The sequence below is a fragment of the Eptatretus burgeri genome, chromosome 15 (assembly GCF_056783735.1).
Source record: "Eptatretus burgeri isolate ZD-2024b chromosome 15, Ebu_testis_v1, whole genome shotgun sequence".
Classification (NCBI taxonomy): domain Eukaryota; kingdom Metazoa; phylum Chordata; class Myxini; order Myxiniformes; family Myxinidae; genus Eptatretus; species Eptatretus burgeri.
This window is the reverse complement of record NC_140975.1, coordinates 5043988-5068112: the sequence shown is the minus strand read 5'-3', so window position 1 is coordinate 5068112 and position 24125 is coordinate 5043988. Positions and strand designations below refer to the sequence as shown.

Below are 24125 nucleotides of genomic sequence, written 5' to 3'. Positions count from 1 at the left end.
GGTTCACTTAAGTGACCCAGCAGTATTGGCGGCGGAGGTTTTGCACTCTACCGAGTGCTCCCCCTCTAGTTTGGTTGTTTTTTTTTTTTTTTGGTTTTATTCTTCTTGTTGCCATTGATTTTATTATTTTTATTTTGTCCTCTTTGATTTTCTAATCATTTTTAAAATTACTGTTCCTACTCTGGTTTGATTTTGTGTTGATTTGATCTTTTTTAATGAGTAAAATTGTTTGTCTTTTTTTTTTTTTTTTTTAGAAGAAAGGTTTTGGTTGGGGTTCGAACCACCTATCTCGTAAGCTCTAAGTGGATGCTTTTAACTATTATACCACCGAGGTTGATGTTAGGGATGTAAGGGATTTATTGCTTTGATAAACAAACGTTAGTAAGGTACGAAGTGTAAACAGATCGTGAGAAACTCCAATGGATCTTCGAGCTCTGTGGGATACATCTGAGCAGCGTGAGAGCTCCGCTGGGGGGCGCTGGGGGGCGCTGGTGGTTCCCCAGCAGTTCGGGCAGGGTTGGGCAGGTTCAGGGGAGCAAGCGGCACCGCCTTCATCGTCTTTCGCGTTCCGACGCCGTGGGTGCGGCTGTGGCTTCCGTGTGTTGATGAACCCCGAGTGACGAGGCGGACAGGGTTACTTCGGGACCGGGGTACGGGCATGGATCCTGTAACGAGCTGGACCCCGGAGCAGGTGCTCTCCTGGATGAAAGGTATGGAGTCATGATTCTGCACGGCAGTGGAACCTTCTCACTGTGATCGCAATCCTGATCCTTTGGTTATTTATGGCCTTTTTGAGGAGAAGCCGGTTCTTGGTACCTCTTTTGTTTGTACACCTTCTACAGGTGTACCTGTGGAGGTGTGAGAGTATGAATACTTTTCACACCTGTATTTACACAGGTGTGGAGGTAGGCACACCTTCCAAATATACGTGGGCTTGGAGGAAAGTACACCTTCCAAAGGTATTTAGGTATGTGTGCTTGTTTTGAGATATGTACAGTTTGGGTATGTATCTCTCTCAGTTGAATACGTAAGTAGGGATGAACACCTGTGGCCCATGAATGCCAAGGGTTTGAATCTCACAGACGTACGATGTTCTCTCTGAGTAATGGTTGTCACGGACTGACGGTGTACCCCTTTTGGTTTTGGAGTCTCATGAACCAACTACATCCTTCCTCAGTTAAGGTGTGGTAAACCTTAACGTTAAGGTCCTCAGTTAAGGTGTGCTGTCTACTAAGGATGTACTGTTTGTCATGCGGTGTTTTGGTCTGACAGTACGCTCTGTTGACATGCGGTGTTGTAGACCAACGGCATTCTCCATGGCTTATGGTGTTATGGACAAATGTAAGGTCAAAAATATTTCAACCTCGGATTTTGTCTGCTCATGGACATTCGATACAAAAGCATTTTATCCCAACCGGCTGGTTCAGGACTGTCGATGTCATGCCTCGTGCCACCACCTCGGGGATGCCCCAGGTTGAGACGGACAGGACAGGTAGACCAGGTTGAGACGGACAGGGCAGGTATACCATGTTGAGACGGACAGGACAGGTAGACCAGGTTGAGACGGATAGGACAGGTAGACCAGGTTGAGATGGATAGGACAGGTAGAGGTAGACCAGGTTGAGACGAACAGGACAGGTAGACCAGGTTGAGACTGACAGGACAGGTAGACCATGTTGAGATGGACAGGGCAGGTAGACCATGTTAAGATGGATAGGACAGGTAGAGGTAGACCAGGTTGAGACGAACAGGACAGGTAGACCGTGTTGAGACGGACAGGACAGGTAGACCATGTTGAGACGGACAGGACAGGTAGATCAGGTTGAGACGGACAGGACAGGTAGACCAGGTTGAGACGGAGAGTACAGGTAGACCAGGTTGAGACGGACAGGACAGGTAGACCAGGTTGAGACGGATAGGACAGGTAGACCAGGTTGAGACGGACAGAACAGGTAGACCAGATTGAGACAGACATGACGGTAGAAAATTGCAATGTAAATGAAATGGCCTCGTTCCACCCTCGTTCCACCCTTTGTTCCACCCTCGCCGTGTAGATCGGTATCGTGGTGGAGTCATTGTGACCTGGAGTGCTGTTGGCCTCTGGACATGTTATTATATTCATAATAAATGGGAAACTTGCGTAATATTTCAAAAAAAAAATCACATTTGATTTCATTTCAGACAACGGTTTCCTCAAAGGAGCCGATACGAGATTTGAAACTTGGAACCACCTTTGTTTTTATTCTTAGCTCATGAGAGATTGTGCAGGAACCATCAAGTTGCGGATCCTCGGTTTCTTTTTGAGTCACCTGCACTAACCATCCTCGAAAAACCTTCACGGCCATATTGTAAAGCGATCGAGATCGACGTGTCCCAGCTACGATGGAGATGTTCAGACGTTTCCATGATGTGGAAACGCCTGTCAAGGCCGCAGTGCATACCAGAAACTCGTGCTTTGTGCCACGGCTATGACAACCTGCTATCACGAGGCCTTTGCTGGACTCCACTGGTCTATTTCTGTTCAGTATTACTCAGGCCTGTACTGTAAAAAGAGCCCCCCTGTACCGCCCCCCTCAGCACGCACACCACTGCCACCATCGTCCCCCAGTCTCTAGACTACAACACATTTCTCCCAGCCTAAGCCATGTCCATACCTTGCGTGTACACACATAGGCACCCCCATTTCTCAGAGTCTGCGTCACTCTTCACACGTTTAGCAAGATTACAACTACCCGTGACATCTGTAGTAACATTTTCAATGTATTTTTGTTTCGCTACGTCATAGGTCAGGAAAAAAAACATCTCGTTCCCTTCTCCGCATCCCTATAATAACAACTTACAATGTCGACTTGGAACAGCAAAGAGAGGGCCTTCGGTTCCACGGATGATGTGGCGATTAGATGAACAACGAACTCGTATTTGTGTTTATCTAGCCGGTCAAATATACCCGGTGAATAGAATTCGCAACATTGAATCAGTTTATATCACGTCGATAAGTCGTACACGTCCCGTGCAGGGCTTGATGTGGACCCCTGGTAGGGTTGAGTTGAAACGGACCATGGATTCCGTTGCCGTAGAGAAGTGTTCCTTTCAAACTGCATTCACACCGGCCGTGAGAATGTTTCGGTGGTGACAGGTTCCGCTTACCTGGTGAAGTGTAGTGAGCAGGTGTCATGTACAACAGAACGAGTGGTTGAAGGACGTGTTCCCACGGGATACTAGATGACTGCACTGACTCCACGATGTTCACTCTTCCAGTCCTACACGAGCATACGCATCAGATCAGATCACGTACCATGCTCGATATTGGGGGTCGGTTCAGCTGAAGCAGTTTCTATTCCCTGGGTTACGATCCTTGATGGGGAAGGGGCAGGAACTAATTTGTTCAGGGTGCCGGAGATAGCTCGACCATTCTTCATGAAGGACACCTTGGGGATCCTTAACGTCAATCAACTTACACTAGCAGAAAGGATGCCAGTTTAACGTCCATCTGATGAATGGCCCACACCTTGATGATTCACCCAGCCTGTGAAACACCAGGATGGCATTTTATAGCTGAGTCGGGATTCAAATCCAGGCAAGACAGCCTCGAGGTGAGTGTGCGTACCGCTAGGCCGTCCTGTCAGGCCTGAGCATACACGCTTGTTTCTAATAAGACGTGTGGATCATTTTGAACAAATGATTTCTCTTTCAGTTGTTTTTTTATTTTGTAAACACAAATTGAGTATTTATTTTTATTGAATACAAAGTTGAGGCTCATGAAAGAGCGAAGTGAGAGAGGGTGGGACAGCGGCATAACAACAATTGAGTGCAATAAGGGAATGAATGGACGGGAGGAGGAGAGTGAAGAGGGAAGGAAACAGCCGCTTGCAAATAGACACCAGAGGGTTAATGAGGATAGTAAGGATCACAGATTGAGATGGAGGATGACCCGAGAAGATGGTACGTACTGCCAACTTGAAGCCATCGAGGGAATAGTGGCATTGAATAGACTGAGGAAGGAGGTTTCAAAAGTGTGAGAAGAGAGGAACAAAGGAGTGTAGGTGAGTATAGCTGGCGTGGATTTTAGGAGTTTCATGATTATGGCCTGGGGAGGGATGGAGGAACGAAAGAGCATGTCCGAGGAGAGGCAGTATCAAATAGGGAGGCCACCAACCTGCCTGTGATGAGAGAGCAACAGGCCCTACCTGTCCTTTTGCTTATTTGTGGTTGAGATCTTTGTATTGCACAGTTTCCAGGAAAACCAGGTATGAAGTGTGGACACCATCCCACAGGGGACAGCAGTACTCTACTGAGTTATGGACAAAGGTCCCCAAGGCTCTGAGAAGTCACAGATTTACCAAGGAAGAATATTGAGATATCTCATTGAAGATTCTCGATCCTGATCACTGATCTTGCCAGAACACATTTCACGATGGTCCACCCCTCCTATAACTAAACAAAATTTCTTCTTCCTCCTTCCCAAGGATTAGATGACGTTTTGCAACAATATGGCCCAGCATTTTTGGAGAATGGCATTATCGGTGAGGCCTTGCTCTGCTTGTCCCATGCCAAGCTTGATGATTTGGGTGTGAAGCTCCTCGGTCACCAGGAGCTGCTGTTGGAAGCCATTGACCTGCTCTGTGCCCTGGTATGGTTTGTACTTGATACACTGCCCTTTTACATCCTGTTACTTCACTTACCTATGATCTTCAAATTGTTTTAAAGGTGTGATAAGTTGTTAAACACTACCAGTCGACAACAAACACTGCCACTCCCATTATATTGCAGCAATGCCTCGACACCATCACCAGACTGCCATCTATGTTTACATGTTGAACTCGTACCTCATTTTTGGTTTTGTATTTTCTTATTCACTTTCAGCACTATACCACGGACAGTGAGAATTTGTACAAGGCCACACAAAAGCTGACGTCGGCCTGCAAGGCTCTGCAGACCGGTATGGGCCTTGCGGCCACGGGGCCAGACAGGGCTCGCATTGCCAGACAATCGCTGCCTTCAGAGTTGCTCATTTTGATCGTGCAGATCCTCAACTCAGCACGTTCGGTGCTTGCCTGGCTGAGCAGGTGGTTTTCACTGGAGTTGGGTGATGTTTGTTGTGGGAAGTTGGTTTCATTAGTCGTTAATCTCAAATACTGATCTTGCGTTTATAGCCAAAAGTGAAAGCCTTGTCCGCTTCGAGCCAGCTTGTTCTCTGTTATTTTCACAATAAGGTGAAAACACAAAATTATACAGCACTGCAATTAACAGCCATTTACTCGCATCCATTGTCTGTCACTGTTTGTGGCCTGTTCTTTATGAGTTTAAGGGAGGATTAACTGCTTTGCCTCATTAGGATTCCTTTTGGTTTATTGAACAGCCACATGAGTACAGTGTAGAACAGGAGAATTGGATTAAGTGTGTGTATGTGTGCGTGCGTGCGTGCACACGCTCGTGCACGTTATCAGGTTGCAGACATACAAAGATTTTGTCATGGCAAGGAGGCTGCTGGCAAAGTTTTGTTTTGACCTGACGCAGATTGCTGAGCAGGTGAGTTACCTTGCAACGTTGGCCATTTATGATGTCACTCTGGGCATTGTTTTGACTTGTGTGTTGAGTGGAGTGGAATGTCGTGTAGAGGACTGGAAGTCTGAACTCAATGCGCGTAACATTGTATCACACCTGTGGTACAGGTGCAGTAAGCATTTGATACCTTTGTGGAATGAAGAACTCGTCTTGTTGCTGAACCTTTGTTTGCCCCTCTTCACTCACCCCCACACACTTTTATCATGGGGTTGCCCGAAGTGCCCTGACCCTTCGATGCAACGTTACCTTCTTTTACAGGATTATACATCAGAGAAAACTGAACTTCAGATTGTAGTGAGTATCTTGCAAATTTTTATTAATTTTTTTTTTCTATTAGCCATTAATTAACTTCTTTCATTGATATCATAAATTATTTGTTATTTTTCCAGTCATTCTTTTGAAGGCCTAACCTTGCGTATGATCCTTAAAAACACTTACTGCAGTGGCTTAGCCTTGACTTAAGTTGTGGTTGTGGTTGTGTTGAGAAAATTATTTGAACACCTTGGAATGACCTGAACGTAACTTGCATCTACTATACTAAAAAAATAGAATATGTTTGTTTGTATGTATGTGTGTGTTTGTTCGTCCTTTTATAGGCGGCCGAACCGTAGGATGGAATGAGATGAAACTTGGCATGAGTGATCCTTGGGACATGAGAACGGACATGGGGGGGGGGGGGGTGTCAAGTCAAAGGTCAAGGGGTCAAGGTCACCGGGTGACTTCAATTTCTCAATTTCATCTGATCGAGACGGGACCAACGTCATTCGACAGATAGTCAAAATTAATACTGAAGGATCAATTTTGTGCCCCGTCTGTGACGGGGTTTCGGCTAGTCTATATACTAATAAGAGGCTGTGTGTGTGTGTGTGTGTGTGTGTGTGTGTGTGTGTGTGTGTGTGTGTGTGTGTGTGTGTGTGTGTGTGTGTGTGTGTGTGTGTGTGTGTGTGTGTGTGTGTGTGTGTGTGTGTGTGTGTGTGTGTGTCCTACATAATTCCAAAACCATGAAACCTCGCAGCCTGAAGCTTTGCATACATACTAAGAAAACTCCAAAGAAGTGCAAGAGTGAAAATTGGGTGTTTATGTTAATTTAAACATCCCTTTTGAAGATAATTAACGGCATTATTTAATTCCATCCTTCATCAGGCTATCCTCGACCACCTCACTCTCTGGATCTTTGGGCGTTTCCTGGGTAACCTCGCTGGGGTCTGAAGCCGCCATGTTTTCTGGCCTGCTCAACCTCACCTTGACTTAGAACAGGCCAAAACGATTTCTTAATGAAGTGGTTTTTTTCACTTTCCTCACTCATATCGAATGCCTGTTCATCATAGCTACAAATCATTGTATACATCGCTTTTGTAAGTTCTACAGTTTTCAAATTAGGAGCTTGGAGCGATTTCATGCATTATCTGATTCCATTTTCCACGATCTACTCTCACAGACTAATTGAAGGATATCACCGAAATATTTTTTCGGTTTTGAGGAATGGATATCACCCGGACTAAGTAAGTGTTGAAATCTGTTGTGAAATCTGATAATTTTAAAGAAATAACGAGTCCTGTGACAAAGCCGATATACCTATTTACTTTAAGCAAGCAAGGCTCTGTTCCCTCCACCATACATGTACAAGAAAATATGAAATTTCCAAACCATTAAACTTATCTTTTTCTACTGTTTTGAGAGCTACATCGTTTAATGCATTCACTACCAGACCTCACGCCATGCCCCCAGAGGGACTGCCTATCCGTAGCATCTGCAAGATCTGTGTCTATATTTTCGGATGTTTCACGAGCTGCTCTACAGGGAATCAAAGCAAATCTGGTTTCAAAAAAAAACGGACGTAAAAAAAAAAGCTTTAACGTTTGGGTGGACCTCGAACCGATGTACCACGTGACATGCACAGACGTACAGGCAAAATGGCGGATTTTCTGCAATGTTTATTTCACGGGTGATTGAACTTTGCGATGTCTCCAGGGTTGTTCTGCATTAAGCTGCAACTCTTTTGTGGATAAAGTCATTTTATTTCATTAATTGCTGCGTGCGTGGTGAAGACAGGCTTTAAGGTTAAAGGGATCATTTATAGTATGCAGCGACAGCCTTGCCAACCATTCCTTATCAACCATGGAATTGGAGTGCTTGTATGAGTGCTTAAGCCCATTGTTGATAGCGGTACCGTGCACGTCATTCTGAGCGAACCATTCACTCTCTGCGGACGCCTTTGCTGTGCTCCGTCACCTTGAGCAAGTGGTTCGTGCTCCGTCACCCTGAGCAAGTGGTTCTCTGAAATAACACCCGATTTCCGAGCCGTTTTCCGTATTAACGTGCTTTCTAAATTACGGAGCCAAATTCTTTTTCCACCCGTCCACACACAGGTGTTTATAAAGAATAATATTTGTGAACATATCCCTGACACGTCTATGTAAATGCAACGCTGTTTTTCAGTGAAAGCTCCTCAAGGTTTCTGGATTGTATACAGTTAGTACTGTAGTTGATAATTACACTGACTGCAACCTGCTGATTCCTGAAAAATTGCCAATATTGGCCAAGTGTGTGTGTGTGTGTGTGTGTGTGTGTGTGTGTGTGTGTGTGTGTGTGTGTGTGTGTGTGTGTGTGTGTGTGTGTGTGTGTGTGTGTGTGTGTGTGTGTTTGTGTGTGTGAGATAACCCTCTCAAAGAAGTTCACTCACTCAAACCCCTCAGTCTCACTCAGCCATGATCTCTCTTGAGCAAGCCATCTTTCAAATTTCATAAGCCAGATGCTGGTTGGGCATCCTCCATCATACAAAGTCATTCCTTTGCACTCCTGAACTCCTATCCACATACAAGGTCTTCTTCTGCAGCTTGATGGAGTACTGCTCTCTCCTCTCGGCTGGTGCCCCTATCTCACACCTTGCTCAACTTGTTGGCCTGGAAACCAAGGTGAAGATTTTTGGAATCTCCCACAATGAAGTTGAGTCTGTGGGCCTATTACTTTGCCATTGCGACAGGTCAGTGGCCTCTCTGTCTTATACCACCTCCTTTCTGGTCATGCACCCTCAGCCCTCTCTATGCTTTGTTCCCCCAGTTATCTGCAGGGCATATGCGGTGCACCAGCAACCGCTTTCTAGTGAAAGTACCTAAATCCAGGATCACTGCTCACCTCCACTCATTTGTTCCTCTTTTTCTCCACCTGTGTAACCACTTTCCACATTCTCTTTAATCTCATTCTTCCCTCCAGGTCTTCAAGACAGCTGTTCACCACAATCGCAGATCATCCCCCTTCCAAAACCACCACCCCTCCCCCAAATGTTGCTCCTGCATCCATCTTGTCCACCTCTTGCATTCTCCCTTACCCCTCATCATAACCCACACCGCTTGTTGCTCGTCTCCGTCTATTTTCTCCCTCGGCCCTGCTTTTGGAATTTCCCCCTCCTCTTTATGCTGTTCCTTTTGTTATGTTGCGTCCTGATCCGTTCTGTGTTCTAGCTCTTTCACAAGCCTTGACTATGCATACAAAAAAAGAAGCCCAAAACATGTCAACATTTTATTATTTTTCAACATACGAGGGTGAGTCAAAAATTATCCGCAATGATTTATTAAAAAACTGTGTTGTGTTGACTACATTGATTATTGTACTTGGAGGTACAAGCACAAACTATCTGCACATTGTGAAGCAGTTTCAACCTTGAGCAGGCAGTAGTTGTCTTAAGGGAGTTAAAATGACCGCTCCGCTGTCCGTTTGCACCAAAGAAGAACAGCGTGCAGTGATAGGATTTTTGTGGGCTGAAGGTGTACCGGGGCAGAAATCCATCCCAGACTTTCATCACAATATGGGAACAGTGCTTTACTGTAGCGGAGTGTATGATTGGATTACCATGTTCAAAAACGGTCACACAAGTCTCATTGATGACTAATGATCTGGATGCCCATCCACATCCACAACAGAATAAAACATTGAACGAGTCCACGGCATGATTATGGATAACCGACGGTTCACTATTTTCGAAGTGGCACAACATCTGAACATCGGTCGTGGTTCTGCACATGAAATCGACTACAACTGACTTGGAATTCATTAAGTTTCTGCAAGATGAGTTCCTAAACAATTCACAGAAGAGCACAAGTGCAACCGTGTGACAATCTGCCAAAGCCTTTTTGAACCGCTTCCATAATGAAGGGAATGCTTTTTTTTTTCGACGCATTGTCACTGGAGATGAGACGTGGATCCACTATTACGAGCCAGAGAGCAAATGCCAGAGTGTGGAGTGGAAACATCCGATATCACCGGTCAAAAATAAGTTCAAAAGTCAACCATCGGTGGAAAATATGATGTTCACACTTTTCTGGGACTCACAAGACACAATTTTGGAAAACTATCAAGAGGAGGGTACAACAGTAAACAGTATCTGTTATTGTGAAATGTTCCGGGACCAGTTGAAACCAGCTATTCGATGGAAACGCTGAGGGCTACTGTCGAAAAAGGTGCTGCATTGTTGCATGACAATGCCCGTCTACACACTGCCACCCATCCTGTGGAAACCCTACGGCAATTGAATGTTAAGGTGTTGGAGCATCCTTCCTCCAGTCCTGACCTAGCCCCTTCGGACTTTCACGTGTTTGATCCACTCAGACGCTATAAGAGGCTGCCACTTTCAGTGACCACCAAGTGAAAGGAGTGCTGCATGCGTGGCTCATCATTCAACCAAAAACATGTTTTTTTTTTTGAGGGAATACAGAAGCTTGTGAACCATTGGAATAAGTGTGCTGAAAATGAAGGGGACGATGTGGAAAAATGATGCTATTGTAGTTAAATTATTTAAATAAAAAATTCTTACGGATACTTTTTGACTCACCCTCATATAAAGTGCATGTAACTAGTAATAAAATATATAAATGTTTCTTTATTTCGAGCTATCGGCCTCGTACATTATTTTTGACGTGCCTTGTACGATTTTAAGTAAATGTTTCGTAGAACCTTTTAGATTTGTTGCCTGTCATATTAAGGCTTAACAAAGAAGAAGACATATTACTTCTTTGTCGTCGTGAGTGGTCAGTTATTAAGTGGGGATGTGACTCAACCAAGTCTCAATTATAAGATCCACAGTCTTTGTGTAGTTGGTGTTTGGTGAAAAAATAAACTCAATTGCGTCCCTATTGCACGTGCGCAGAGAGGAGTGAGAGAATTATTTTACTTTGTATGCCTGTCTGGCAGTCAAACAAATTTGAAAATAATTCCAAACAGGAAACTTACTCTTTTTAAGGATGTCATAAAGGACACAAACAACAGGCACGAATAACTAATGTAATGTGTTAAACAAGATGGTGTAAAAGACGCTGCATCAATGGCGGCAAACTTATGAATTTTTTTTTTCTCCTACGACCCTTAAAATCTTTATTTTATTTAAATTGAATTATATACTTGAACACTGCAGAACACAAATCACCTTTTTATCGCTTACAAAACCCTTCCGTTTAGCAGTACTTGGACAAAATATCACAGCATTTTACGTCATCACGGCCAATCAAATTTGTTGCTCGTAGACCCTGCCCATGTCATTGTTTCTCAAGACAGTGTGGGGTTAAGTGTTCTATTGACCCTTTTGTAAAGTTGTAGTAATTTTGACCTTCAAATATAGTGTGTGTGTGTGTGTGTGTATGTATATATATGTATATATATATATATATATATATATATATATATATATATATATATATACTGTATGTATGTATGTATGAATATATATATATATACTGTATGTATGTATGTATGAATATATATATATATATACTGTATGTATGTATGAATATAAATATATATATATATATATATATATATATATATATATATATATATATATATATACTGTATGTATGTATGAATATAAATGTATATGTATATCATGTATATGTATGAATATATATGTATGTATGTGTATATCATGAATATATATGTATATATGTGTATGATTATATATGTATGCATGAATATATATATATATATATATGTATATGTATGTATGAATATATATGTGTATATATATATATGTATATATATATGTATACATATATATATATATATATATATATATATATATATATGTATATATGTATATATATGTATACATATATATATATATATATATATATATATATATATATATATATATGTATATATGTATATATATATATATATATATATATATATATATATATATATATATATATATATATATATATATATATATATATATATATATATGTATATATATGTATACATATATATATATATATATATATATATATATATATATATATATATGTATATATATATGTATATATATGTATACATATGTATATATATATATATATATATATATATATATATATATATATATATATATATATATAGTTGCGAATTCTGGCCCGTCTGGCGTGCGATCGGCCGCTTGACTCGAATGGCGGCCGCTTCGCCCACCGAACGTGTGCAATTCAGTCGTGACCCTCCGGGAACTACCGCCAGGAGCCAGTCACGGGTGGGGGTTTAACCTCACCACAACTCAGTCCGCATTCTACCCGCGCGAAATAGGGTCCGATCTCCGAATGGTCGATTTACCCGCGCGGATAGCGTACCGCACGGATGGCGTACCGAGGAGTTGTACCACACCACAGGTCGACTCCGCAAACGAACCGCTTAAGCGGCTCGTTCCGTACTACAGGGATAACCGAGCAGAGTTATCGTCAACCTTGACGGTTCATATTAGTTACCGTGTGTTTTAAACCCACTATTAATCCTTTACGTGATGCAAGATGGAGATTCAAACAAAGGAAAGTACGTAGCGAAACGGGGAACAATTGGACAAGCACACTTTTATTTCACACACACAAGCACGTATATTACAGTCAAGCAAGGACACAATGCAGAGATACAACCGAATATAATTATTACACAGGGACATTTAAACAATTCTACTTGATGGACTGGCGCCACACACACACATTTACACAGAAGCCAAAAGAAATGGAAGTCGCGACTTCCCTTTGTGTGTCGAGTCCTTCTCTCGTGACAGCAACTCCGAGCTCCTCCGGCGTGGTCCACGAGCTCATGCCTCGCGCCGCATGTGTGGTCCGCTCGACAGCACGGACGGGGTTTTGGGGGAACGGACGGGGTTTTTCAGCGCTATCTCCGCGCTCGCTCATGGGATTCCAGGGCTCGCGCGAGGATCGAGGGCTCGGCAGGAACAACAAGCTCACGACCCAAACCAGAAGATGAACACGAACCCTCCTCGTCCGCCCCTTTTGTTGCGCGGCGCTCCGCCCCTCGCCCCACCCCGTTTCTGGCTCCATCTCCCTTCTGGAAGCTTCCCAAAAAAGGGCGTGCCCTCTCGTTCCCCCCTCCCCGCGCCGTGCGGGGGACGAAGAAAGTCAGTTTTGGCTCGGGGCCAGGGAATTATTCCCCCAAAATCAGGCCTTTGACCTTCGGCTCAAATCGCACCTCACCCAATCCAAAGTGCGGGAAAAGCAGGAGGGAAAATCCCACAGGCGTTGTTGGTTTTCTTCCCCACGCACCGTACGACGAGGGAAGGAAGATTCGGGCGGGAGATGCCCCTTCGCACCCCGGCCGCCGCTGCCACTCCGCCCCTCCCATCCGTCCCGCGGAGATCGTGACCGCACGGTGCTCGTTGAATGGCGAGTGGTGAAGATGTGGTTGCGTAGTTGTGGAAGGTGGCGTCGTGGTGTGAATGGCGTGATCGTTGAGATGTTGGTTGTGGCGATGTTCGTTGTTGTTCTTGCACCAAATTAATGATAGCAAAAGAAAAACGACTAACTGAAGAATCGCAGCCCGAATGGATTACATATATTCCCTCTATACAACGGGTTTGGGCTAACTACACATGAACTTACCGATATATCTCACCTGAGGACCCTTTATGGTGTAATGCGAATTTCCACAACCATAACAATATATATATATATATATGTATGAATATATATACATATATATTATGATAAAGAAAGACAAGACCCACCCACATCTCTCTTTTGTGAATGAAGGGAATAACCAATCAGCTCTCACCTAATCAATGAAACCCAGATGGCTAGGATTATATAAATAAATCGACTCCTCCCATGCTCTTCTCGCTGAAAACGCTGTGTAAAGCAATGAAGAAGGGCTAGCAAGTTAAGCCCTTTTGAGAGAGATGTGGATGGGTGTTTCTTTATTATTTATATATTGACTGCTTTTCATATTTGCACATGGTACATGCTTGGGAGCCTCATTGGTATGCATTTCTTGTCTGCGCTGTCGCTGATGATTCACCAATAAGCAATGAAACCGGTCCGGCAGCTGAAGGGGTGTGTAGCATTGGGATTCTCATGTGTGTTCTATTTGTGAATGTCTTTGCAACTGTGGAGCAACTCTGGGAAGGGTTTGAAACAGCAAAGGGCTTACCTTAAAGGTCCCATGACACTCAAAAGTACTGAAATTGCATATATATATATATATATATATATATATATATATATATATATATATATATATATATATATATATATATATATATATATATATATATATATATATATATATGTCCTATTGGAGTTTTTCATCGTGATTTTTGATCTGACAATTTTTTTTTTTCACAATACTCGTTCTGTAAAATGTAAAATTAAAAAAACAAACCTCTTTGGAATGCCCCTAAAAATTCTGCCGAAATCCACTGAAAGAGGCTTAACCCACATGACGTCATCTCCAGAACAACAAAGGCTGCATGTAAATTACTTGGGTGGGTGGTCTACGTGATTGTATTAGCTTCCTGTGTATTTCCACATTCGATTGGTCGACTCAAACGCTTTGTTCATTTCTGCTTTTAAAAAATCAAACATTTGGTTTTGAATAATGGATGGCATTGACTTTGATTTGTCTGGTAGCGACAGTGAGTGTGAGAGAAATGAAGGATTTTGGTCTGAATCACATGGAGAATTGTTGGATAACGTAGTCGCGGAAGGTGAAGTTCAGGCAGCTGGAAATGGAATACAGCCTTACCAGTTCGAGCCCGAAGCAGGACAAGCAGAGGAAACTGGCGATGAAATTCCCGGCATTCATGACGATAGGGAGGACATCGAAGGAAGACGTGGCAATAACAACTGGTTCAACTAAATCCTATTCGTAATTCAATAATGTAAATTCGACTTGCATACTGCTCGATATCAGAAATATTTTAGTGAGGTGATGTGACCAGCGCAGTGTAGCGGACATGTTGCACCGCGGCGAATGAATCGCAAGCAAGGCCAGCGCATGTCATCGGCCGTATCTCTCCGCACATAAAACGAAGCAATTTCGCTGTCCGGATACGATGAAAACTTGTGTGCAGAACACACCTTGCAACACAATTGTCTCGAGTAGTCCAATAAATCTGACGTTCTGTTGCATTTTTATTTATTTTATTCCTACTGTCGTCATGTAGCGCCAGTAGAAAACAATGAAGAAAAGAGAATAATGAAAGAAAGCTACAGCACGTCAGATTTATCGGACTAGTCGGACGGACGACGGATTTATCGGACTAGTCTAGACTTGAGAGTTGACAAGTAACTTGTATTAGCATGCACACAATGTACAAGTCAATGCGTAAGAGTCCCGGAGGCTATGAGGCCGTGTAATAGGACAGATAAATTTGTCTTTCATAGTTGTGCTAACATATTTTTCCCTGTTCATTTATTACAGCATTTTGGCTAAATGTTAATGGATAGCAAGCCAATGGAAGCAGTACCTTCGCTTTAGAATAAACCCATGTATGTTGAGTGCAGCCATACCTGGCTTGCTGCATGTATGTGGAATCATACCGATCCCAGCAGGCTGGTTTCAACGAACAATTCAATAAGCTGCAAAATGTGGGTGCAGGTTTTTTACATTGTTTGATTTTAAAATTATCTCCTTGTGCCTTGAAATGATGTAATATTAATCTTTAGTATTTTACTTGTATGTCCCTGTAAGTTTCTTTTTTAATGGAAAGGTTCAACAGTCACATTTTATATTTTGTGGACATTGTATAGCCCTTTATTGTGCATACATGTATTGGATTTGTACACGGCTACGACAAGGTAGTAAAGGGATAAATAATTACCTCGTGATTGTTGTGCGTACACGGCTCAAAAGCGGAATTTCTTTTCCGCGAAACAATCAGGAATTAAGACTATCAGTGAGAAAGCAAACACATGTGCACAATGCATTTGTACGTACTTTATACGGCGCGCGACGTCTAATCAATCCACTCTGTGCGAGTCGCGTTCTGGAGATGACGTCAACGGTCACGTGACCTGCGGTTCGCTGAACTCAACTTTTTTGAGGGGCGGGGCATAGCAAGTTGTAAAAAGCACTACAAATGTTCGAAATATTGGTCTAATTATCCCATTGTTGATTTTAAATTAGAAACATGGGTGATTTCTTCACTCGGAAGGTCAAGTTAATAGATAAAGAACCAGAAAATTTTGAGTGTCATGGGACCTTTAAGAGGCCTTTCTTGATTGCTTTATGCAGCTTCTTCAGCTTGAAGAGCATGGGAGGAGTTGATATATATATATATATATATATATATATATATATATATATATATATATATATATATATCGGAATATTTGCAACTCAGGATTCATATTAGTAAAAGAAAGTAGTAGCATGTTCTGAGCAATAAAATAATTCAACTTTAAATTCTTTATTAAAAGCCTTACTTTATTAATATTTAAATTCAAGTATACATGTATATGAGTTTGATTTCTTTTGAAGTAACAAGCAGCATGTAGCACATCAAGTTTTTGTGTTTTGTTCCTCATAACCATCGATGTGATGCACACCTGTTTGGCTCGTCTGACCCCGGCCCCCAGTGCGTCCGCATCCTGGCAATCTGCGAGCGGTGCCTTCTTGTCTCGCGGTGTCCGGCTGCATACGAATGCGCACGCCTTGAGAGGGTCTGGATTCCTTGCTTGGATTCCAGCACCGAGCTGGTGAGATCTCCGGATGCCCAAGGAAGGTTTTTGGTTCCTACAAGAGGATCTCTTGTCTGATTGCATGTACTTCTTATCCATCAGGGGTTTTTACTGAAACCTACATCGGACAGAACGCATGTCGTGACTGGCATTGTGAAGAATGTGAGTGTTATCTTTTCTTAAAAACTCTTATCGTTGTTTATTTAAAACATTATGCCTGGTGTTGGCTTAATGGTTAAGGGTGGTGGGCTTGGGATCCTTGGATCCTGAGTTCAAATCCCCATTGGCTGTTAAATTAATACCAGGTGGGGTTGATTCTGCCTGTCATCCTTCCGAGGTCGGCACAATGAGTGCCAGCTTGCTGGTATCCTGTGTCGGAGTGGTGACCTGTTCAGGATTGTATCCAATAGCCAAGGAGACTGCTTAGAGCTTCACCAACGCTCTGCACAGATTATGGTCCCAATGGAATGGAATGGGATTTTAAACATTCGAGAAGAATGTTTTGGCCAGGCCAGGAAGTCTCGTGACCCCTTATCGTCTCGTGACACCTTATTGTCTCGTGACCCCTTATTGTCTCGTGACCCCCATATTGTCTCAAGACATCTCATGACATTTCTTGAGGTAGCCTTTTTGGCAGAATGCAATTTCCTGAAGAAATAACTATTGTTTGCTTGTTTGTATTTTTGGGGCATTCTTTCCCCCTTTGAATCACTGCTATGACGGTGGGCTGATGAAAATGATTTTGAGTGCCCATCATTCATATTTGGTTGAGGTCATGTGATAAGGTTTATCAACATTTTTCATGATTATTATTATCTTGGATAATGCATGTGCATGTGCATTTGTGTGTGTGCACGTTTGCTTGTGCGAGTGCTTAAGTATTTCCTCCTCCTGAGGGATTATGTATCCATCTGGGAATGAACCATGCCAATGTTTCTTCTGTGCTGTTGGTCTTCTGGAGGTTTGGTGCTGTCTTTAGTTCTTGTTACTCTGTCAGTTAGCATCATTAAGATCAGATACAGCTCAGTGGAGAACCAGGAAGTTGAAATTTTCAATTTTTAGATCCTCGTGGAGGATCTCTAAGTCTTACTCACGTTGTTGTTCTTGTGGACTTTTTTGTTTCACAGCCTACAGTTTTCATCGAAACTTCCTGAAACTTGGCATATATATGTAAAAATACGCTGCGCAGACAGTAACCATCTCCGATTTTGAAAATTCCTCCTAGAAAAAAGTTATGTCAAAATATCTCCGCTAATGGAAATCGCCAAAAAATTATCTCCGAAACTAGGCAAGCTTTTTGAATTCTGTTTGCGGGAATCGAACAGGGCATTAGCAGAGATGAATTACCGCACATATGATACATCACTATGATGTCATATCAATTTTTATGACGTAATTCCTATTTTTTGACATTTTTTGTTTCACAACCCAGAGTTTTCATCGGATCTTCGTGAAACTTGCCATGTATATGCAGAAAGCCCACACACAGGCAGTAACAATCTCCAATTTTGGAAATTCTTCCTCGTTTAAATGTATCAGCACACAACTACATACTTCTTTTTCAAGTTACCCTTGGAAGCAAGTATGACAATCACTCTAGTTGTCACATGGAGGATAAATAACGTGTGCTTATTTGGACGATAAATAACGTGTGGGAGGCGGGGTTGCGTGGACACCAACAGCGAAGTTGAAGGACAAAATAGAGGGAGACTCAGACAAACAATGGGGGCAGGGAAGGACATGGGATTAACAGGATGGATACAGAAGCAAACTCTCAGGAAAGGAAACTGGAAATTTGAAAGGAGGGCTTGGGGTGGGGTAACGAGGGTAGAAAAGATCTTAGTTTTGGATTTGGGATAACCTTGAGATGGTGGTGAACAGCTGTCTTGAAGACATGAAGGGAAGAATGAGATTGAAGAGAATGTGGAAGTTTATTCTGCAGGCAGGAAAAAACAGGAACGAATGAGAGGAGGTGAGCAATGATCCTGGATTTTGGGAGTTTCACCAGAAGGGTTTGATGTGTTTGCCCTGTGGAAAAATTGGGGGCAGGGGGCATAACATGGAAAGAGAAGGGGGTGCAAGACTAGAAACGAGGCGTTAGAAGACAGATAACACTGACCTGCTTTTGATGGGAAAGTGATAGTCCCATAGACTCAACTTTAGCGCAGGAGATTCCAGATCTTGAAGGCTTTGGTTTCCATTGGTGCAAGCTGACAAAGGTGTGAGGCAGGGGAGACAGCCCAGAGGGGACAGCAGCATTTCATCAAGCTGTGGATGGAGGCCTTGTAGGTGGATAGGAGTTCAGGTGTGCCAAGGAAGGAATTGCCATTTGGAGAAATCCTGGTGTGAAAGTTCACAGCTTGAGTCAGTCCAATGGAATCACAGAAATCCTTTGCTGAAGTGCCATGGCTGGTGAGATAGGCACCAACACCCAGCCAATATGACTGTGCAGCACACAAACAAGGGGTGGGAGTGGAAGGGAAGTCACAGCTCATGGCACTTCTGGGAGTAGGGAGGTGTAAATTCAGAACAAGGACAGTGATTAATTGAGTTCTGGATGTAAAGAGCAACTCCGCAGCCAAGTTGGGGTACTGGTCAATCAAACCGGCGGAGATGAGAGACATTAAGGAGTTGGAGACACTGGGAAGAAGGATTCTGTTAAACAGATGATGTCCAGGCTTTCAGCAGAAACCTGGATTGAGAGATCTGTCAGGTTGGTTGGGTTGGAGGCATTGGATTTTTTTGAAGTCAACAGAGAGGGATAGGGGAGGAGAGTTTGGGAGTGTTAGGGACAGGTGGAATGCTCAGAGGGTGAGGGACAGGAGTAAGAGGCTGGGAAGGTGTAGGCTGGAGCAAAGGAAGCATGGAAGGAGGCAGGGTGATGGAGAAGATGGGAGGGGTGGGAATTGATTGTTGTGCGTTGAGAAATTCTGCAAACTGGACTACTCAAGATTCCCACATTTAACATTCTGAGATAAAGATCATGGGATGGGTGGGTGGAGTTTTCATTCACATCACAGAGAAATGTCGTGCTGTCGGAACCGGATGATGGATGACAGATCAAGCGCTTCGGGGAGAGACAGGTTTACAAAATATAGCTTGTGAAGAAGAGAATATGAAGAATTGATTGTGATGAAGAGGAACATGTGGTATGCTGATTACAGAGAAATAAGGGAATTGAGACATTTTCATGCATTTTAATAAGCTTTTAAAGGAAGAAGCAAGAAGCGTTTTCTTCAATGAAGAAATTGAGAAAATGACAGAGGAAAAGGAGAGACATACAGGAAGTACAGGTTGAAGGCAGAATAAGATCATGTTCGAGTGAAATAGTTTTTTACTTATGTTTTTTTGTAAGCGTGGGGGGATACGATTCATGTTGAAAAGGCCGAAAAGACAATATTTGGAAAAAAAAGACAAACAGGACGACAAAACAACCTCAAAAACAAAACGATTAACAATCGGTGACAAGATACGATTTATCACAGAAAAATATTTGATGAAAGTACAAAGAGACGAAAATATAACAGAAAAGCATGATGTAACCGGTTTGGAAAACTTAACTTTGATTGATGTGGAAGGAGCAGCTGTTGATCTGACCAACATGTGGACAAACCCCAAACCAGATGCAAGACATGGCCTGTGGGTTGAGCTGAAGACACCAAACCTGGTTTCTGGGATTATGGCCTGTGCGATGTAAAAGTGTTGGTGTGGTACTTGCTTTCTTTGCCCCTATATTCCACCACTTCTCTTTTTCCTTATAGTCCCCTGTGGCACGCTGTCCTCGAGTGAACGTTGGAGATGAAATAGTTCAAGTCAATCAACAGACAGTTGTAAGTATTTCAATATTTGACCCGTGATTAATTATATCGGGCACCGCCCGATGTGCTCACATACAATTGGCACACAATTATAGCTGGGATTTAAATTAAAAATCGATTCCTCTCGAGCTTCTGCTGCAATAATTATACAAACGTTTGTATCGCAAGATTTGGTAAAATGTTTTTGGCCAAATAAGTTCCAAATGAGACACCTGTTGGGTGAAGGTGGTGGTTGTGGAGATTGTCGTCGTGAAGCAATGTGATTCCGAGAAACATTTATAGCCTGTCCTAATACTTCCATAATCCGTGGGATGTGGTTGAAGTTTTACTCCAAGGTCCGCTGTGTTCTCCAGGTCGGGTGGCAGGTGTGCAAGCTGGTGGAAATTCTACAAATGAACCCCAATGGTGCTGAGGTCACAGTGAAAATGTACCCAAGTCATCTACGGTCATCAGCTCTCATGATCGAGATGGACCTCGAGGATCGTCATATGAAAAATGTGCAATCGAGTCTTCCCCGGTCCTTACTTCCACCACTATCCTCGTTTCCATCGTCGTTTACCTCGGAAAATTTTGATGACCGTGAGAGTTTTGACTCTCAGCGACTGACACCAGCACAGCCTTTTCAGCAATTCATGGGACAAATGAATGATGAACATACACCAAAGCTTTCAGATGCACCACCTCTTCCTGCAGATCCAACACATCCAGGGTCTAACGTGCTCTCCTCGGATTCTTCTGCATCTGCCTCTGCCTCTCAGACCACACTAAAGCTCAGAAGAAGGAAAGTAGTGAATAGAGAGGTGAGGACAACAACACATGTTCTCCACAACACATGCTCGTCTCCATCTCACTTGATGCAGACCTTAGAGAACGGAACAATGACGGATTTATTATTAAGCCCGGGATGGACAATATTATTTCCTGCTTTTGCACAAAAAAAAATCTAAAATAATTAATCCTGGGGGTTTTATGCACCAGGTTTATTTTATTGCACATGATTCAGGATGGCAAGATTAATTTGGAACAATAACAATCATCTGATAGACTATCTTTTCAAACATTTGTAAGGTTGATAGCCACACAAGCATACAGTACTCTTGATCGTTAAAATGACCACCTCATGATGGTTTCCATCGATGTGCTTGCAGTACTTTTGTGATGGGGTGTGCTGTTTTATTCATATACTTGTCAGGAAGCTAAGAGATTTCGGAGATGGACAAACAACTCGGTTGGAGACTTGTGGACAAGTATGGCTATGAAGGATAGAGGCCACAAATATTTTGGGGATTTGACGTGAGATGATGGAGACACTTTGGAGGTGTGTCAGGGAAATAGCTCGGTGAAATTAAATGGGAAATGTGTTGAAGGACATAGGCAGGCAGACAAGGAGCGCTCATCAGATGATAGTGTCTTATGGGCGATCGCAGAATGCGGTGAACTCAGAAGTGATCTGGCTTTATATTATTGGGATGAGTAACGTGTCTGCAGAGTACAGGAGGTCACATGTCTCAGCTTCTTGGCAAAATGGGTACAAGTTATTCCTAAAGTTTTTGACATACTTGTACTTGAACAAACATGTTCAATAATCAGGCCAGAAAATGTAATTGTGCAACAAAGATTAGTTTGTAAAAAAAAAAAAAACACAATCTACAGGATCTCTGCTCACCTCCACTCATTCATTCCTCTCTTTTCCAGCCTGTGGAATCAACTTCCACATTCTCTTCAATCTCATTCTTCCCTCCAGGTCTTCAAGACAGCTGTTCACCACTATCTCAGATTGTCCCCAATCCAAAACCATGATCTTTTCTATCCTCGTTAACCCTCCCAAAGTCCACCTCTTTCCAAATTTCCAGTTTTTCCTTCTTGAGGGATAACTTCTGTTTCCATCTTGTTCACCCTGTACGCAATCCTTGAACGCTACGTCACGTGACTATTTCAAATTGAGCTGCAGTGTCCAATCTTTGGTGAAACTGAGCATTTATCAAAAAACTGAAACTCACTTCAGCAGCACCCACAAAACCGAGAGTGAAGCAAAAAATACGGAACAAAAATGAAAGAAGCCACACGATGCCCTGAGCATATCATCGATATTTTGTGACAGCAACCTTTCTCTCTTGGTTCCGGCAAGCTAATCTATGGCCAGACTCTATTCCTTTGCCATAAATTTTCTCTGGAGATCCTGCACTGTGATACAAATGTACCATGCATGGTACTTCTGGACACGGAATCTGGAACATTTTATTCAAAACTTTACACATGTCGGAGAACTCCATGAGAGGCCAGGTAGGGGGGGGGCGCGGGGGGGGGGGGGCAGGACGGCTCGGTCGATGGTCTGCTCGCACCTCCGCTGGTCCGTTCTTGGACTTCAAATCCGGTCAAAACTGTCATCGTGGTACAGTCTCTACGGAGGGATGCTGCATCTCAGAGCATGCCCTCCTTTAGGAGGACACGTAAAGCCGGTTGTCTCGTGCGCATCGGTGTAATTACCTCAATTATCTCTTGGTGCTTTTCAAAAAGAGTCGGCCAATGGTGCCAGCATCATGGTTAAAATATCTGCCTTTCAAATGAGGAAACGAGATGTGTAAGTGGAAGTAGTGACTTGGATGTTAAGTTGGATTGCATTAATTGTGGAAACGTGATCGGCAGCACGAGCATAATGGGCGAAATGGCCTCTTCCTGTTACTGTGACTATGTTTCCTTGTGTAATTTGGAGATTTTATTTGTTTGGTATTCTCATCTACCTGACTAAGAGTAAGATTTGTTTTCTGTCATTGTTTGTACTTTTGAACTCATGAGTTTGCCGCATGCTTTTTCACCAGTACAAGCAAAAGGTTTCCATCAGTAAGATCCCCAATGTGATGGCCAATTCATCATCGCTGGACACGCCAGCACAGAGGTGAGATGGTCACCTGGAGATGCTAAATAAATGGGTTGTCCTGATTAGCTCTCCTATATGAGCTCGTATCTCATGATATTGTGACCCCTGGATTCAATCCCATATACCTTGTTGATTTGTCTGTTAGGTCTCTTATTAGTCTTATCCTGAAGGGGTTGCGAGACGATTGTAACGTCTGTGTCTGTCTCTGTACATGTCCACATCGATATTTTTTTTCTTATAAAAAATTTTTTCCCCTCCGCAACCACATTTCTGATGAATGCAAGACTTTAAACATACAAGGGACCTCCATGGAGAATATTTTATTGATAACTCTGACCTCATAAGTCACATGGTATGGCAGCCATATTGGATTGGGGGAAAATAAACTTGGACGTCTCCAAAACCGATCAACGAATGAAATTGAAACTTGGCATATGTCATCAACTCCCCATGTGGTATAAAGGGTGATGATGATGATGTCATTGGTGAAGTAGTATTCCAGCCATAACTGGTTGAATTTAAATCCTTATCCAAAAAATCTTAAAACTTCATATATCTGACCCTTGTGAGTGAAGAATTAAATTTATGTCATCGGTCACGTGGTCTGGTGGCTATATTGGATTGAAAATAGAAGCCTAAAAAAATCCTCTTCTCCAGAACCACTTAACAGATTGATGCAAAACTTTATACATATGATTGACTAGCCATGGGAGGAGAAGGAGATTGGGACCACACTCTGTGCAGAGCGTTGGTGCTGGTTAAGCAGTCTCCTTGGCTATTGGGCACAACCCTGGACGGGTCGCCACTCCGACACAGGATACCAGCAAGCTGGCACTCATTTTTCCGACCTCGGAAGGATGACAGGCCGAGTTAACCCCACCTGGTATTAATTCAACAGCTGAGCGGGAT

The 24125-nt window shown here is 42.8% G+C and overlaps 1 protein-coding gene across 2 annotated transcripts in view; it reads left to right on the top strand.

Moving 5' to 3' along the window:
* The first annotated feature begins 552 nt into the window (after positions 1 to 552).
* The window catches only part of LOC147011366 (CNK3/IPCEF1 fusion protein-like), a 69957-nt gene continuing 46384 nt past the window's right edge, over positions 553 to 24125 (top strand). For both annotated transcript variants that reach the window (XM_085857532.1, XM_085857531.1), the window contains exons 1-10: positions 553 to 710; positions 4467 to 4630; positions 4864 to 5066; positions 5448 to 5529; positions 5824 to 5859; positions 16419 to 16538; positions 16623 to 16682; positions 20282 to 20350; positions 20692 to 21138; positions 23158 to 23234. In XM_085857532.1, the coding sequence (XP_085713658.1) occupies positions 659 to 710; positions 4467 to 4630; positions 4864 to 5066; positions 5448 to 5529; positions 5824 to 5859; positions 16419 to 16538; positions 16623 to 16682; positions 20282 to 20350; positions 20692 to 21138; positions 23158 to 23234 (1310 nt within the window). In that variant the 5' untranslated portion in view covers positions 553 to 658. The remainder of the gene's footprint in view (positions 711 to 4466; positions 4631 to 4863; positions 5067 to 5447; positions 5530 to 5823; positions 5860 to 16418; positions 16539 to 16622; positions 16683 to 20281; positions 20351 to 20691; positions 21139 to 23157; positions 23235 to 24125) is intronic.